This window comes from Pleurodeles waltl, chromosome 12, assembly GCF_031143425.1.
Source record: "Pleurodeles waltl isolate 20211129_DDA chromosome 12, aPleWal1.hap1.20221129, whole genome shotgun sequence".
In the NCBI taxonomy this organism is placed as follows: Eukaryota; Metazoa; Chordata; class Amphibia; order Caudata; family Salamandridae; genus Pleurodeles; species Pleurodeles waltl.
In genome coordinates, this window is record NC_090451.1 from 271,867,633 (window position 1) to 271,886,646 (window position 19,014).

Consider the following 19,014-nt stretch of genomic DNA (forward strand, 5'->3'; position numbering starts at 1 on the left):
CAAGGGCATTCTGACCGCGGCGGTTCAGCCGCGGTCAGAAAGGTCCCGCCGGTTTACCGCTGCCCCATTGAATCCTCCATGGCGGCGGAGCGCGCTCCGCCGCCATGGGGATTCAGACACCCCCTACCGCCATCCTGTTCATGGCGGGAAACCCGCCATGAACAGGATGGCGGTAGGGGGTGCCGCGGGGCCCCTGGGGGCCCCTGCAGTGCCCATGCCAATGGCATGGGCACTGCAGGGGCCCCCGTAAGAGGGCCCCACAAAGTATTTCAGTGTCTGCTTTGCAGACACTGAAATACGCGACGGGTGCAACTGCACCCGTCGCACCCCTGCAACTACGCCGGCTCAATTCTGAGCCGGCGTCCACGTTGCAGGGGCATTTCCGCTGGGCCGGCAGGCGCTCTTTTGGAGAGCGCCCGCCGGCCCAGCGGAAATGTTTGAATGGCCGCCGCGGTCTTTTGACCGCAGTGCGGTCATTTGTCGGCGGTACCTTGGCGGACGGCCTCCGCCGTCCGCCAAGGTCTGAATGACCCCCTATATCCTATGGAACTCGTAATACGGCTGGTGGTATATCCGTCACATTTGGGACGGATTAACACCTCCTCCAAAGTTGTAATAACCCCCTTATTGTGCAAGACAAAATGTTCGATTACCTGTTCCAATGATGGAATCGAAGTGCAGACAAACAGTGATGATGAAGGGGATGATGGTCAGTTCTCAGAGTTAGATACAGGAACTGCAAATGAAGATTATCCTTTGATTACATTGTTCCCGATGCTTACAGTGATTGATCTACCTGCCGAGTTGCAAGGAACAGTGACAGAGAAAGTGTGGGATTTGACAGGAAAAGAAATGGGACAGATAAAAGGAGTAGAACCAGTTAAAGTACAAGTGAAGCCAAATGCAGTGTTTCCGCAGGTGCCACAATATCACATGGCACAGGATGTTCTTATTCAAGTGTCGCAAATAATTGCAGATTTTGTGAAACAGGGAGTCCTGAAGGAAGTGTTGAGCAGCCCATGTAATTCACCGATAATGGGACTGAAGAAGCCTTGTGGGAAGGTTCAAATTGTGCAGGACTTAAGAAAAATAAACGAGATCGTGGTAAAGTGTTGCCCCATAGTGCCCAATCCAGCAGTGATCATGTTTCAGGTTCCATGTGATGCTGAGTGGTTCACCGTTGGAGACCTGTCACAGGCCTTCTTTTCAATACCTCTTCATGAGGACAGCCAGTTTTTATTCAGTTTCAAATTCCTGGATAAGGTGTACAGTTGGTGCAAAATTTCTCAAGGGTTTTCTGAGTCACCGTCCATCTTTAATCAGATATTGAAAAAGGACTTAGAATCCTTAGTACGGCCTTTTAATTCGACTCTAGTGCAGTACATTGACGATTTGCTGATTGCATCCAAGACAAGGGATGACTGTAAGTATGACACAATTGCTTTACTGAATCATTTGGTAAAGAATGGACATAAAGTGTCACCCAAGAAGCTGCAGTACTGCCAGAAATAAGTGAAGTACCTAGGACACTTAATTGAAGGAGGGTCTAGGAGAATTTCGAAAGAAAGAAAAACAGCCATTTTGCAAATGACACGCCCAAACAACGAAGAGAGATGTCAGGATGTTTTTGGGAATGGTGGGCTACTGTTGCCAGTGGATACCCAACTTCTCGATTATTTCAAAACCATTGATAAAATTGACAGGCAAAGAGATCAAGGATGAGCCGTATACCATAGCTTTGTCCAAGGAAGAGCTTGAGTCATTCATGGAATTCAGAGAGTGCATGTGCAGGGCACCAGCTTTGGGTATGCCTGATTACACAAAGACTTTTCTACTGTTTTGTCATGAACGTGATGCTTGTTCTTTGTCTGTCTTGACACAGGTCCATGGAGGTGCAAATCGCCCTGTAGCATATTTTTCAGCTACCTTGGACCCCGTTGCAGCAGCCTTACCAGGTTGTTTGCACGCAGTTGCAGCAGTTGGTCAGAGCCTCACGCAGTGTGAAGGCATAGTGATGGGATATCCCCTAACAGTAATGGTTCCGCATTCAGTTGAAATTTTGTTGACTCGAACCAAAACTCAGCACATGACAAATACTCGTCTTACCAAATATGAGACAATTATACTGGGGTCACCTAATGTTTCGCTGAAACGATGTACTGTGTTGAACCCGGCAACTCTACTTCCTGCGGAGAATACTGAAGTTAATAATGAAGAGGAAGTTGAGCACGATTGTCTTGAGGTAACAGAACTATGTACCAAGCCACAACCTGATATTCAAGATACACAGTTAAAAGAAAATGACTGTATTATGTTTGTTGATGGATCCTGTTTGAGAGACTCAGTTGGAATGCTGAGAGCCGGTTACGCTGTATGTACCATAGCTGGTATCATTGAAGCTTCCTGGCTCGAGAAGGTGTATTCCGCACAATTGGCAGAGCTAATTGCCCTTACTAAGGCATGCCACGCAGCTGAAAATCTAAGAGTCACTATATATACTGACAGCAGATACAGATTTGGAATTGTACATGATTTTGGCCAATTGTGACCGTAGAGTGGTTTCTTGACCTCTTCTGCTTCTCCTGTAAAAAATGGTGAGCAAATTAAGGATTTGTTTCATGCGATTCAGTTACCTCTTGAAATTGCCTTGGTGAAATGCAGTGCTCATGTTAAGTCACAAGACTTTGGCGGTCATTCCAACCGCGGTTACCACCGAATGACCGCACCGCGGTCAAAAGACCGCGGCGGCCATTCTGGCTTTCCCGCTGGGCCGGCGGGCGACCGCCAAAAGGCCGCCCACCGGCCCAGCGGGAAAGCCCCAGCAACGATGAAGCCGACTCCGAATGGAGCCGGCGGAGTTGCTGGTGTGCGACGGGTGCAGTGGCACCCATCGCGATTTTCAATGTCTGCTTTGCAGACACTGAAAATCATCATGGGGCCCTGTGAGGGGGCCCCTGCACTGCCCATGCCAGTGGCATGGGCTGTGCAGGGGCCCCCAGGGACCCCACGACACCCGTTCCCGCCATCCTGTTCCTGGCGGTATTTACCAGGATGGCAGGAAGGGGGTCGGAATCCCCATGGCGGTGCTGCAAGCAGCGCCGCCATGGCGGATTCCTTGGGCCAGGGGTAAACCGGCGGGAAACCGCCGGTTGCCCTTTTCTGACCGCAGCTTTTTCCGCTGCGGTCAGAATGGCCCTGGAAGCACCGCCAGCCTGTTGGCGGTGCTTCCACGGTCCCCGGCCCTGGCGGTCATGGACCGCCAGGGTCGGAATGACCCCCTTTGTGTCCATGGGAAACGGTTATGCAGATCAAGTCGCAAGGTTTTGCGCATTGAACTGTATATCGTTTAAGGATCAGTGGGAATTGATGTCACAAACTGAAAATGACACATGTTTAAACCTTGCATTAAGGGTGGTTGATACCCTAGATGAGTTAAAGACACTGCAGGGTCGTGCTAGCAAAGAGGAAAAACGCTCCTGGCAAAGAATGCAATGTGTACAGAGGGCTGACGACTTGTGGGTCTCAGAGGAGGGGAAATTAGTTTTGCCAAACAGTCCTCTGTCACAATTCGCTAGGCTCTACCATGGACAGGCTCACCTCGGGAGAGACGCAATGATCAGGTCATTCAAAATCGATTGGTTTAACCCAAAGTTCAGACATGCCGCAGAGGTTACCTGTCACAGTTGCATCATCTGTCAACAGATGAATGCTGGAAAAGGGACTGTAGTAACTTTGAGCCACATTGGGAGAGCTAGTGGTCCATTTAGCAAGATGCAAATGGATTTCATTGAAATGCTTGTTTGCGGAGGATTGAAGTACGTGTTGGTGATTGTGTGTGTTTTTAGTCACTGAATTGAAGCTTACCCCACACGTAGAAATGACAGTCTCACAGTTGCAAAGCTGTTGCTTAGGGAACTAATACCCATGTTCGGGTTTCCGGTCTCTATAGAATCAGATAGGGGCAGACACTTTGACAATGAGGTGATTAAACTCTTGTGTGCCGCATTGGACATTGAACAGAAGCTGCACTGTAGCTACCGCCCTGAAGCATCAGGATTAGTAGAGCAAATGAATGGTACTTTGAAATCAAGAATGGCAAAAATGTGCGCAGCTACCAATATGAAATGGCCAGATGCATTGCCCTTAGTGCTGATGTCAATGAGGAACACCCCTGATAAGAAGACAGGACTATCACCCCATGAGATCCTCATGGGCAGAGCTTTGAGGTTACCCGCAGTACCTGCAAATGCTCTAGTGAATATCACGGATGTTATGGTGTTGGATTACTGCAAAGGCTTGGCTGATGTGATTCGCTCTTTCTCTCACCAGGTAGAAGCTAACATATTGCCACCGATCGGTGATCCAGGTCACACCCTACAAGCTGGTGACTGGGTGGTTGTCAAGAAGCACGTGAGAAAGTCATGTTTGGAGCCGCGCTGGAAGGGGCCATGTCAAGTAATTTTGACAACAACTACTGCTGTGAAATGTGCAGGCGTTCTAAATTGGATACATGCCAGTCACACAAAGAAGGTAACGTGTCCAACTGATGAGGAACTTGAAGTTTCCGGCACAACAGTTCCAGAGAGGGAAGTCTCTGGGCTAGAAAACAGAAGAAGAAGAAGGGGAAATAATAGAAAGAGACCAAAGTACTCCGGCGTCCCCTGAGCTAGTTGCAGGTCCATCAAGAGAAAACACCATAGTACAAGAGGATGGTGCTGTTCAGCGTCCTGAAAAGACAAATCGGAAGAAGACGCATAAGGGAGATAACTGGCCAGAGAAACAGGCTGCAAAAGCAAGAAGCGTACCAGGTGAAACAATAACAAAAGAGACTGATACATCTCGAATAGAAGATCTAAGTGAAGGAGAATTACAAGGTGAATGCAGACTGAAAAGAAAGAGAACCGCAAATAGAAGGTACACAGGTCCTGAGTGGGCATATGCAACAACATCTGAATGGCAACAAGAATTCTTAGCGTTCTGTTTTGATCAAGAAGCACCAGGCCAATACTACGGTACCTGAAGTAACTCAAAGAAAAAGACTTTGTTAAAATCGAAAACGGAAAAAACTAAAGAAAAGAGACTTATAAATTACCGGATGAGACACTGATAACCTGATTTGACTTGAGAAACCTAATTATGACAAGCTGCTAACCTGATTTGACAAAAAGGGGTCCTGGAGTGAGTGAAACGCTGTAAATATACGCAGAGAGAAAGAGACTTTTTGCATCAAAGAAGAAAAAATAAAAAAAGCTTTATATCGTCCTCAAGTTGATTGTTATTCTGCTATCTGATTCTTTACAGACATGGCTTATAATAGAGGTAGTAACAGGAAGGGTAAAGTGTGTGGTTGGTTGAGTCTTATGATAGGTATTGTGCGTGCAATAATAATTGTGGGGGTGATTGTGGGAATGCCGTGGTTGGATAAGAAAGTGACTAACAATGCTTCAAAACCTGAGACTACAACATTAACACCATGGGAAAGGTTTGAGCAGGATACAAAACTTTTGCATGAGGGAACTAATTCAAAGGGGGAACTTTCCACTAATGTCTTCTATCGCTTGCTGAATGAGTATGTTGAGACAATGGATGCGAGAAACTGTTATGTGTGTACAAAGATTCCTTCGTCAGTGCAAGAAGGGGTTACCTATCATAGCCTTCCACTAACTTACGGGATAAGCTGTAGCTTGCTATTAACAAGATTCTATAATCAAGAGCATGTGCAATACTTTTATTCAAATTTGGATGTTGTGTTTTCTTTTGTGCCTGTGATTGAGTTTCTGAACAGACTAGCTAAAGAGCATAGTATAAAAATAGTTAGAGGTTTCTTTGAACCAATGCTTACATTTGGGACAGCTTATGCACACCTCAACAATCTGACCTGCATATTGACACCTGTAGAGAAAAGCTTCTTAGATCACACTGATGATAGACGTAAAGCGTTGAAGGAAAGATTAGAAAAGGGGTTAGAAAAACGCACATATGCAAATGATTATGCTTACACTGCAATAAAGACGCAAGGCAAACTAGCTATAGATGCAATGCATGTAGGGAGGCTTTGTATATATAGGCCAAAATCTGAGCAAACCACTATTTGTGGGAACGAGTGAATGTAGACATGTGTTTTTGTTTCAGAGTAAATGGACATTCATGTTAAATGGACAGGATCAAGCGATTCCTGGGATCTATTACATCTGTGGACTTAATGCCTATTACCGTCTCCCCAAGGGATGGTATGGAACATGTTATTTGGGGATAGTTTTCCCAAAGATTTACCAGATTGATGTCTTAAAGCAAATACCTAAAACTTCTGAATTACAACATGCTAGACAAAAACGAGAGACAGCGGCTGCTGTAATTGGAGATATATTTGGAGCCATAATTCCTTCAGTAGGGGTTATCTTGAACTCCATAAAGATTCAAATGTTGTCTACTATTGTGGATAACATGCTGACAAATTTTACAGGGGCCATACTCCTGATGGATACTGAACTTGCTGCAGAAAGAGCTATGACTCTTCAAAATCGGCATGCTTTAGACATTCTTTTAGCAAAGAGTGGCGGAGTCTGCAAGATGCTCAACGAGCGTCATTGTTGCTCATTGATACCGGACAATAGCAAAAAGATTAGAGGTATGCTTACTAACCTAACTAGAGATAGCGCAGATTTGAAAGACTTGAAGGAACCTGGAGTGTGGGAGAAATTTGGAAAAGGAATTGCCAGAGTAGGGAGCTGGTTTAGCAATATTTGGAATGGGGTACTTGCAAAAATTTTAGGGGGTCTATTAATAGTTTTGGCCTGTCTATTAGGATTATGGGGAGCATGCAAAATTAATGATAAAATTAAAAGAAATTGGACAAGGAGAACCAGGAAGAATGAAGAAAATGAAAGGGAGAAGATGTTTAATGAAATTTGGGAAAGTTCACATAAGGGACAAGATGTTGAAATGCGCATTATGCGTAAGGTGAAAAATTAAAGTGAAAGGTCAAAGGGAAAGGTTTGTGTGATGGCGAACGTCATCAGAGGAGGGACTGAGAGAGCGTAGTTTATCTAATCTATATTAACATGAAATGTTTATCAATTAAGGTGTGACGATGCCGCATAGAAACTGTAGTAATAGCAATTTGCTTAAACGTGCACTTGAATTGTGACCATGAAGAGTGGCCACCAATGTATACGCAAACTAATAATGATGACCAAAATGTTTATGTTACGATTAAATGAGCTTATATTATTATTTGCGTTATTAAATCTGTATTGAAAACCACATAGTCCTTAAGTTAGCATGAGCCGGAGTTTAGCTGCCTGGCTCTCATATTAAATGCATTTTTATTTTTCAGTGTGCTGACTCACAAGGGGCCATGACCCCGCTCGTTCTTTTCGTTCGAACTTGGAAGATGAATGTAGCCATGTAGATCTGTTTCTCCCTGTTTCCCATTCGTCTTGAAAACTAAATGTTATAAATGAATTGAAACAGTGTAGATTAATGTAATGTACAAGGTCATTCAAACCGGGGAAGACAATGGAACTGCTGACCAAAAGATGTGCAAAGAATTACAAGGGAATGAAGTCACCGGATGTGCCACCTCTGAAGACGTCAATTATGAAGACCAATCAAAGACTTGTAAACCAATATGGGGTGAAGATTAGGATTACTTAATGTACTTTCTGATAGGTTAACGATAGTGGGGTATAGTAAATGTCCAATAGAATTTTGGGGTAATGTACTACGGAAAAGGGATAAAAACCCATGTCACAGAGAGGTCATTTAGGCGGGTTAGGGAATGCTATTGATTTTATCCAGAAACTCTGTCACTCTGTTTGGTGACTTGAGATTTTATTAAAACCATCCTCACCCTTAGACTGCCCATTTACACTTTCCTCCTTATGAGGGAAGTGCCCCTTTTGTCCCTTAGCTGAGTTCTGACTGATGGTGATTTGACTGATGTCCTGAAGACGAAGACTGAACCTGTGCGCTGACCTGATCTTTGGAGGGTAATTATGACAATGCATTTGTAATTTGTCTGTTTGCTTTTCCTTTCTAGGTACCAACTGCTTACTTTTGACAGAGACCTTAGCTAAATGTTTTCCAAATTGGTGTTCTAAATTGTTTTGCATGAAGCCCAACATGCTAAAGCTAATCAGTGGTTAGGACAGGTGTTCACCTAAACTGACGCAAATACACAAACGACCGAGACTATGCTTTGTTGAATTGACGCAATATTGACACTCTGCCAAATTTGATCTATGTTCACGCCGTGTTATGTTCTGATGTTTGTGATTCTCGCATTTATGAAATCTTATCAATGTTGCCATATCGTGACTATGCTATTATGTTTCTTGGTGTTGAGATTAACGTATTTGCTTCTAGATTGTAATTAATAGGGAATAAAATTCTACTAAATTGGTGTGGTTATTCATGGCTGAAAGGTCATGGTAGCGTTTTGAATTGATTAATGACTTTGACTAAAGTGAAATGCATTGTCGTGATAAATATTGATGACATTATTGCTGTATTGATTGATATATTGATTAGCTATCTCATCCTAGGGTGTCTCTCAACTGGGTCAAAAAATTCATTGGCCTAAAACGAGTCCTGATGTGAAATAAATTATCATAAAGGGACGCGTTAGCAAAAGAAATAGCAAGGAAGGGTCTAAGTATATTATTAAGGCGCTCACTGACATGCCTTCTTGCAGATATTCATTGATAACATGAGGAAGTTAAGTGTCACTGCAAAACAGGCTCAAAATAAAATAAAGGGCCTCATTCCGCCAGGGTGGAGGCCGGAGGTAGCACCGCCAACAGGCTGGCGGTGCTACATGGGCAATTCTGACTGCGGCGGTAAAGCCGCGGTCAGAAAAGGGCAACCGGCGGTTTCCCACCGGTTTACCCTTGCCCAAGGGAATCCTCCATGGCGGCGCTGCTTGCAGCGCCACCATGGGGATTCCGACCCCCTTCCCGCCATCCTGTTCCTGGCGGTAACGCCAGGAACAGGATGGCGGGAACGGGTGTCGTGGGGCCCCTGGGGGCCCCTGCACTGCCCATGCCACTGGCATGGGCAGTGCAGGGGCCCCCTAACAGGGCCCCATTAAGATTTTCAGTGTCTGCCTTGCAGACACTGAAAATCGCGACGGGTGCCACTGCACCCGTCGCACCCCTTCAACTCCGCCGGCTCCATTCGGAGCTGGCTTCATTGTTGAAGGGGCTTTCCCGCTGGGCCGGCGGGCGGCCTTCTGCCGGTCGCCCGCCGGCCCAGCGGGAAAGTCAGAATGACCGTCGCGGTGTGTTGACCGCGGAGCGGTCTTCCGACGGGGTTACTTTGGCGGGCGGCCTCCGCCGCCCGCCAAAGTCAGAATGACCCCCAAAGTGACTAAATGAAACCATAAAAGAACCATCCTTTCACAAGAACTTTTCATAGTTTCATATTTTAATTAAAAGTTTCAGTTTTTTGTTTTGGTTTCTACGTGTAATGAAACTCTTTGAGGTATCTGTAGCAGCTAGAGATATTGACTCATCAGGCTGTCAGTTCTTTGACATAACCTCATAACAATCCACCTTCTGCCGTTTTTATGTTCTCATATCAAGAAACGTTTGGCAATTTTTGGAGGTTGATGCTGACAAACACCTGGAACTTTCATGATCATCATCTTACAATGAAAAGGCATAGAATATGTCTTTATCTTTTACAAAAATAAGAATAAAACCAACCTATTGTTTGTATAACTTTGCATGTGTTTTTCAAAGAATATTCACAGCAAACAAACAACCAGGATTTAAGAGGAGGCACTTTTGTATGGTCCAGGGATTACAGTTCTGCTACTAGGATGGTAGTTTTGCTTAGAACCAGGCTACTAGCAAGTTTGTAGAAGTACAAGAAATAAGGCTAAGAAGACCAGAAATAGGATTTTAGTAGGCATTAATAAGTGCCCCTGTTTATCTAGGTATACCTAGCACTCTACAACAGAAGTATCTCTGTGCTAAGTATGAATATCAGAAGTTACTAAACAGCCTAAGGGAGTTCAGTAGGCAGGATGGGAGGTACAGGCCTGCAGGCCAGCCAGAGTTGGCTTCCTAACCCGTGGTGGTAAGTGATGGCAAACGTGTAATTAAATGATCATTAGGAATATTGGCTAATCTTTTTTTCCAGTAACACCCCATCATCCATGGCACACATTTCATGTTGGACTCTCCACAGGGCCCGGAAGGTTGGGTGTTTTAATATCATGGTGTTGACTCCCTTCCAGAAAAAAGGTTTCATGAACTAGACCAGGGGTCAGTGAGAGCCATCTAGGGGTATTTATCATGAAGGGTGGCTTCTTGGATTTCTTCCAGGCTAATTGCCTGTGGGCATGCGACTTGTATTCTTGCCAGGCAACCATGTTTTTTAATGAGAGACATCTCATGATCCTCTACTGCTAGGGCCAGGGATGTTGAAACAGGTAGTTGTCAGTGTTGTTGATTCCTGGGTGGTCGATCGTGAACAGATCATAACAGTGCGGATGTATATGGAGAGTGCATTTTTCTATTTTGGTGATGTGTGCAATGTTGTCCCCTGGAGGGCAGGTGTCGGTGGTTTGTGGTCTCTGATGACTCGGAACTGGTGCCAGTATAAATATATATGGATATGCTGGCATTTCGTCTTCATTTCTACAGTTTGTTTTTCAATTTGCTACCACTAACACTCTCCTTTTGCTACTTTTTTTTTCTTAATCATTGCACCCATTTCTAATCACAGCTGGTGACATAACCTCTAAGGGCCAGCTAGAGTAAGAGCTCTCAAGAGTTTTGCCATTTGTCCACACGCCCTATTTAGAATTGACACATTTTTACTTTCGCTTACTGCCATCCATAACGTGGCAATAAGTGAAAGGAAACACATTTCAATGAGCCCCACGCCATAGGAAAAAAACTACCATGGCAAGGGGGGAAGGAGGGATGTTTTAATTTTCAAAAATAAAATTCTGCTTTGGGATTTTCACGGAAAGTGTGCCATATGGCTCTGTAATGGTGACGGAGCTGTACGGCACATTTTCAATGCATTGACAGGAACCGCTGTGACGGCAGTTACTGTTAATATAAGAGATGTCTGCTAAAACAACAGACATCTCTAAATTTGGCGTGTGCCTACTCCATCACCCTAACTGAGTAAATGCAGTGCAAATCAGGCACTTGGCCTCTTATGAATTTCACAATTTGCAGACCAATATAATGGCTATTTGTTTCTATTCTTGAAGAAACATAGGATGGTAAATGGGCATACATTGATACATTTCTCTTCTATTGATGATAATCATGGACATTTTACTTGTTTTGCCAGTGGTACATTTTAGTAGTAATTTACAGAGCTCTGAAATGCCCTTGGAATGTTTTAAACTTGAATTTCAAGTTGTACATGCTTTGTGTAAAATTATCAGCCATGTAGTATAATTCCAAGTGCCAACCTTTCTTACTGGAGAGCTTTTTTAGGTCTAGGCTACATAAAGCTTTAACTGTCTGTTGGTTAGACCTGTGTTTCCACTACACATAGAGTGGGCTTCGGGTTAGCTTCTTGTTTATGATTGAATCATTATCATTATCATTAACATTTATAAAGCGCGCTACTCACCCGTGCGGGTCTCAAGGCGCTAGGGGGGAAAGGGGGGGTTATCGCTGCTCGAACAGCCAAGTCTTTAGGAGTCTCCGGAAAGCGGAGTGGTCCTGGGTGGTCCTGAGGCTGGTGGGGAGGGAGTTCCAGGTCTTGGCCGCCAGGAAGGAGAAAGATCTCCCACCCGCCGTGGAGCAGCGGGTGCGAGGGACGGCAGCAAGTGCGAGGCCAGCGGAGCGGAGGGGGCGGGTGGGGACGTAGAAGCTGAGGCGTCTGTTGAGGTATTCCGGTCCCTTGTTGTGGAGGGCTTTGTGTGCGTGGGTGAGAAGACGGAAGGTGATCCTTTTGCTGACTGGGAGCCAATGCAGGTGTCTCAGGTGTGCGGAGATGTGGCTGTTGCGGGGTACGTCGAGGATGAGGCGGGCCGAGGCGTTTTGGATGCGTTGCAGGCGGTTTTGGAGTTTGGCGGTGGTCCCGGCGTAGAGGGTGTTGCCGTAGTCCAGGCGACTCGTGACAAGGGCGTGGGTCATGGTTTTTCTGGTGTCGGCGGGGATCCAGCGGAAAATCTTGCGGAGCATGCGGAGAGTGAGGAAGCAGGCGGAGGACACGGCGTTGACTTGCTTGGTCATGGTGAGAAGAGGGTCCAAGATGAAGCCGAGGTTGCGGGCGTGGTCTGCGGGGGTCGGTGCGGTGCCGAGGGCCGTGGGCCACCAGGAGTCGTCCCAGGCGGACGGGGTGTTGCCGAGGATGAGGACTTCCGTTTTTTCAGAGTTCAGCTTTAGGCGGCTGAGCCTCATCCAATCTGCGACGTCCTTCATACCCTCTTGTAGGTTGGTCTTGGCGCTGGCGGGGTCCTTGGTGAGGGAGAGTACAAGTTGGGTGTCGTCGGCGTAGGAGGTGATGATGATGTCGTGCTTGCGTACGATGTCGGCGAGGGGGCTCATGTAGACATTGAAGAGTGTCGGGCTGAGCGATGAGCCTTGAGGTACGCCGCAGATGATCTTGGTGGGTTCTGAGCGAAACGGAGGGAGGTAAACTCTTTGGGAGCGGTTAGCGAGGAAGGAGGCGATCCAGTCCAGGGCCTGGCCTTGGATCCCGGTGGAGCGTAGGCGGGTGATTAGGGTGCGGTGACAGACGGTGTCAAAGGCAGCCGAGAGGTCGAGGAGAATGAGGGCGACTGTTTCACCGTTGTCCATCAGGGTTCTGATGTCGTCTGTGACTGAGATGAGGGCGGTTTCCGTGCTGTGGTTGGTTCGGAATCCGGTTTGTGAAGGGTCGAGCAGGTTGTTGTCTTCCAGGAAGGTGGTCAGCTGTTTGTTGACGGTCTTTTCTATTACCTTGGCTGGGAAAGGTAGAAGAGAGATGGGGCGGAAGTTTTTCAGGTCGCTTGGGTCAGCCGTAGGTTTCTTTAGTAGGGCGTTGACTTCAGCGTGCTTCCAGCATTCGGGGAAGGTAGCAGAAGAAAAGGAAGAGTTGATGACGGTCTGGAGGTGCGGGGCGATGATGTCGTCGGCTTTGTTAAAGATGAAGTGCGGGCAGGGGTCCGAAGGGGCGCCGGAGTGGATAGAGTTCATGATGGATTTGGTTTCTTCCGTGTTGATGTGGGTCCAGTTGTTGAGGGTGATGTCCGGGGAAGCGGGTTCAGTGGTGTATGGTTGGGTCTGGTGTCCGAAGCTGTCGTGGAGGTCGCTGATCTTGCGATGGAAGAAAGTGGCGAGGGATTCGCACAAATCCTGTGAGGGCGTGACGGCGTTGGCGCTGGCGCTGGGGTTGGAGAACTCTTTGACGATGCTGAAGAGTTCTCTGCTGTTGTGGCTGTTTTTGTCTAGTCTGTTGGTGAAAAAGTTCCTTTTGGCAGTGCGGATCAGGTGGTGGTGTTCGCGTGTAGCGTTCTTGAGGGCGGTCATGTTGTCAGCGGTGTGGTCCTTGCGCCAGGCCTTCTCAAGGGCACGACAAGTTTTCTTTGATTCTTTGAGGGTGTCAGAGAACCAGAGAGGTTTTTTGGTGTTGGTCTGTCGATGCGTGCGTTTGAGGGGAGCAAGGTTGTCAGCGCACTTGGAGATCCAGTTTGTGAGGTTGAGAGCTGCGTCGTTGGGGTCGGTGGTGAGGGTGGGTTGGTTGGCGGCGAGAGCGGAGAAGAGTTGCTCTTCAGGGATCTTGTTCCACTGTCGACGAGGGATGGGTTGAGTGCGGAGGTGGGAGGTCTCGCGTCGGAATGTGAAGTGGACGCAGCTGTGGTCGGTCCAGTGTAGGGCAGAGGTGTGGCTGAAGAAGACGTGTTTGCTGGCGGAGAAGATAGGGTCGAGCGTGTGTCCGGCGATGTGGGTGGCGGTGTTCACCAGTTGTTTGAGGCCGAGGTTGGCGAGGTTGTCGAGCAGGGTGGTGGTGTTGGGGTCGTTGTTTTGTTCCAGATGGAAGTTGAGGTCGCCTAGGAGGATGTAGTCCGGTGAGGCGAGGGCGTGCGGGGAGATGAAGTCGGCGATGGCGTCGCTGAAAGAGGCGCGAGGTCCGGGAGGACGGTAGACGAGGGATCCTCTGAGGGTGGTCCTTGGGTCGGTGCGAATCTGAAAATGCAGGTGTTCAGCGGCGAGGGGGGGGTCTTCGGTGGAGGTGGTGACGCTGATGGAGTCTTTGAAGATGATGGCGACACCTCCTCCTACTTGGTTGGTGCGGTCTTTTCTGGAGATCTTGTAGCCTTCGGGGATGGCGGGTAGCGATGTCTGGAGCAGAGGAGGCGTTCATCCATGTCTCCGTGATGAAGGCGACGTCCGGGGCTGTGGAGTCCAGGAGGTCCCAAAGTTCAACTGCGTGCTTGTGGACGGAACGAGCGTTGACCAGGATGCACTTGAGGTGGTTGATGGCGCGTGGGCTTGTGGTCGTGGTAGTTGCGTGGTGGAAGATGCGTTTGCAGGAGTTGCAGGCGAAGGGTCCATGGGTGCGTTTGGGGTGAGCTAGGAAGCAGGTTTTGGAGCGCCCTGGGTTGAGGGCGTGGAGGGTGGTGGGGTCGTAGCGGATCAGCGGGGCTTGGGGGAGCTGGGGACCAGGGGTCGTGGCGCTGGGCGCGGGCCAGGCGCGGACGGGCGCAGACGGGCTTGCCTCTGGCGCGCCTCCGGCGCGCCAGCGGCGTGCCCGCAGTCGCGCAGCGGCCGCCATAAGAGGTAGGAGGGGGGGGGGGGAGGGGTCAGCTGGGGGCGAATGGGAGCTGGGGGGCGGGGGCGTGCAGGAGGTCGCGGCGGGAAAGCGCGAGGGAGGGGGGGGACAGGTAGAGTGAGAGGAGCTGGGGGAGGGGGTTTAGGGTGGAGGAGGGTGAGTGTTAGGAGGTTTGGAGATTAGGGAGAGAGATAGGAGTAGGGTTGTGAAGATAGGGGAGGGGGGGTTGTAGAGGTGGGTGAGGGAGAGAGGTAGAGTGAGAGGATAGGGAGATAGGTAGTAGAGGGGGTGGCGGGAGGGGGGGAGAGATAGAGAAATAGATAGAGAAAATAGATAGAGAAGTCGATAGATAGGGAAATAGATAGATAGACAGATAGGTAGGTAGGAGGAGGTGGAGAGTGGGGGAGTTAGATAGTGAGATAGGGAGCTAGAGAGATAGGAAGATAGGAGGAGTGAGGGAGGTAGATAGCGAACGGGTTAGCTAGGGGTGAGAGAGGGGGAGGCGAGTGAGGGAGGGGGATGAGGAAGGAGCAGGAGGGCAGGCTCGGGGGAAGAAGACGGAGGAGGTAGAAGAGCCGAAGACAGGAGAACAGAAGACAGAAGAACAGAAGACAGAAGAACAGAAGACAGGAAGAGCAGAAGACAGAAGAACAGAAGAACAGAAGAACAGAAGACAGAAGCACAGAAGATCGGAAGAGCAGAAGAACAGAGAAGAACAGAGAAGAACAGAGAAGAACACAGAAGAACCGAGAAGAAGAACACAGAAGCACCGAGAAGAACAGAGAAGAAGAACACAGAAGACCGGAAGAACACAGAAGAACAGAAGGGAAGAACAGAAGAACAGAAGAGAAGAACAGAAGAACACAGAAGAAGATTGCAGAGGGGGAGCGAGGAGGAAGAGACAGAGAGGAGGAAAAGAAGCAGGAGCAGGAGAGAAGGTGAGTGGCGCGGGGCAGGGCGAGGGGCTGGGAGGAGGGGGGTACTTACAGTTAGGTGGGTCTCAGGAACACAGGAACTCGGGAACTTGGAGGAGCTGCAGCGGCAGGGGGAGCGACCTACCCTTGAATAACATTGTTGTCGGCCTCACTTCTTTGCTCCTGGGTTGATTGCTTTCTTGCCTATTGTTGTGTTTTCCCACCCAAGTGCATTTTGGTCTCAAATTGTTCTAATTGGAAGAGTTGTATCCTTGTCTTGCTAAGTTAAGCAAACTCTTTTTTTTTATTTTACTCTCAGCGCTACATGGAAGTGCATGTGTTTTCTTACTCTTTCCTCATGCGCTGCATTCCCTCTTTCATACCATTTCTCTTCCAAACTTGGGTGTTGCTTTGCCTGTCACTTCACCACCCTCTCACCTTTTTTTGCATCCTTTTTGCAATAATGCCACCTCCTGTCACCCAGATCCTCCATTGTTCCCTTACTTGCTGTGCTGTTGCCGCTTAACAACAGCACAGCAAGTTTACTTTCACCCATCCCCCGCTCTACTTCTGTTGCTTCCCCATCCCTGTGTGTCACACCCCGCTTTTTGAAAAAGGAAAATATCATATTTAGTCATTTTTTGGAGGGCCTGTCAATTAGCATTTTCCTGCAAGACATCCCTTTCTTAAAATGCACTTTTGTTTACTCCTTATAGTATTTTTTAAATTTACCTCTGCTAGCTGAGCAACCACCGTATGTTCTGACTCATGTATGCACATATAACATAATACATGCCTTTCAACGAATGCCCATACATGAATTGTGATGCAGGCATCTGCATGCATCTTGGCGCATTGTGGCCATCTTGAAATCTGTTCCCTTCCAGAAGAAACCTATTTCAAATAGAGAACGGTATAAAAGGGGTAAATCCGCAAAACAATGAGACTTGTATAATGTACAGTGTAGAATGATGTAAAAGTACACTTCCGAGGCTGTTGTTGTAGAGCCATTACCTGATGTTCTGTCCAATCTGTACAGAAATACAGGATGGCTTAATAGAGGAACTCTTGTGGGGAACTTGATGGAACAGTAATTGTGTTGCTATGATTTGCATTTAACTGGAAAAATGATAAATATAGATATAAAAAAAAAAAAACAATTCTAAGATTGCCAGACATGTGTGTATGCGTCCTAATGCATGAGTTAGCGTCACAGTGCAAACTAGCATTAGGGAAGCCAACTGCCCAACCATTTAAAACTGAGACCTGCAGGCCTTGCCAATGCTTGTTTACATTTGTGCATCATATTGTAAATGTTAACATGTAAAACTGAACTTTCCTAGAGTGGCCTTGCTTCTTTGTTGATCAGCATATATTATGTGATCATGTGCATTGAAATGACTGCGTGCACCATAGGTTTCGGACGCTTCATTGGCGGAGTGGAAAAGTATATCCAATGAGGACCCATTCACTGTTGCTAAAACATGTACAAAAACATAAGGTACAATTTCAGTGATAAATATTAAAATATTACATATTTTTTGTCCAGATAGCATACTTTACCTGCTCTAGTTTGAATGAAGTTGGCTAGTAAATTTGAAACAGTGTTAATTTCCTTGCAAACCTGAAATAGGAGAAAACGTTGTTTGTGTCAGTAGTGTACCAGAGTTGTGTGGTATACACACTTGAGTTCACTAAAATGGTGCACTGTCCTCAATCCATTATCACCCTGTCCCATAGATGGGCAACGATTGTAGTCAGATGTCTTGAGATTAAATTCCAAAATGACAGTACTTTGACCATGAAACCACTTAAGTATGACAGCAAACTGAGGAATTTGGTCTATTGTTACATGATGTTTTTCACCCAAATATCAAGTGTGGACATGATTGAGTGACTCGTCCATGGACATCACTTAGGGCTAGCTATGAATAGCAGGTGCTACCCCTGGTTTGACCTTTGGTACCCCTTGCACTGCCCCCACTACCACTGGTCCCAGGTGTCATGAAGGCAGACGTAGAAACAGTAAGTAGCCTGACACCCAATCTTCCTTTAGCCTCTCAGCAACGAATAAGAGATGGTACTTAGGATAAGAGCAGGAGAAGAGGTCAACACTGTGATGTGATTGATAGTCAAAAGATAAATAGTATCTCACCTGCATTTTCTAACAATTCAGAACTCATTAACTATCTTCTCTCAATCCTGGAGAAATAATGTAAAGTCGTGTGCGCAGCATTATTAGTAACAGAGCTGAAAAGCCAACTGCTGACCTGAAGTCCATGGTCAGACATAGATCTATCTCTGACCTTGCAGGCTTAGTGCAGATACTCAAAATAGTAGTAGAAGCACAGGCCCCACCCCACATCTTAGAATAACAATTTTCTAACTGATTCCAGGCAAGGTTTCATCTCGCCACATAGCAGACCACACCATGAATGTCAGAGAAAACTTTCATGCCTCATTGGACCGCTCTAGACCTGCACACTTATCCTCCTGAATCTCTCAGTGACATCTTACACAGTTATTTAAAAACAGTTGTTATCATTTTCACACAAACAGGTTACATTTAACAAAACGTCCAGTCTTTAGGCATCATCTGCACATTGGTAAAAACTTGTAGAAGTCAGAAGAAATCCATTCTTATGAACTTAGAGCATCTCCAATGACATTGTTCGAATTTCCCATGTCCTCCTACCCATCCTAAAGAGTTGCAGCAAATAAATCTGAAGGATGTCATTGCAGCATGGAGTCAGTGTGTAATAATCAGCAAAGTCTGACAATCTCCCTACAAGAAGGTGTTCTACTGTCCAAGGATGGCATGGTCCACTAGCGGTCTATAGAGGTCCACCATCAGAATCTCCAGAATGCTCTGGGAGTATGGAGCCCAGAGTCCGGTATGTGGCTCACAGTGAAGTGTAAATGAGAGAGGCCCATGAATTACCATCTCCAGCCAAGCCAACCACACTTAAAGGAAACTTCTACCCACTAGCTATCATTTCTCTAGCAGAAAGTGCTACCAAATCTATAAACAAATGGAACTGACTAATGTCCTTCAGCATGACATGTTTGCTGACTCTGTCAGAGCTGTCACTAGCCCTCATTACAAGTGGTCTGATAATTCTACAGCCTACGTCCTCAGGTCACCTGATCCTAAGGCTCTGTAGCTTACGGTCCTTCACTTATGACACCTCATGACACAGAATTCTTATAGTATTACTGCCACTCCCCAGGTCCAGCAGGATCTGCACTACTGAGTATGTGAGAAGTTTGTAAGTCCCACGTAGGTGGGACCACCTGTATCAAATGGCTCTACATCAGGAATTGACCTGCGAAGACTCTGTATGCCAATCGGATATCCACAAATATA

General features: G+C 46.9%; 1 protein-coding gene across 1 annotated transcript in view; it reads right to left on the minus strand.

Moving 5' to 3' along the window:
* The window catches only part of CETP (cholesteryl ester transfer protein), a 112,501-nt gene that overhangs the window by 45,602 nt on the left and 47,885 nt on the right, over positions 1–19,014 (minus strand). Inside the window, exon 7 of the mRNA XM_069215803.1 lies at positions 17,211–17,271. Within this exon, the coding sequence (XP_069071904.1) occupies positions 17,211–17,271 (61 nt within the window). The remainder of the gene's footprint in view (positions 1–17,210; positions 17,272–19,014) is intronic.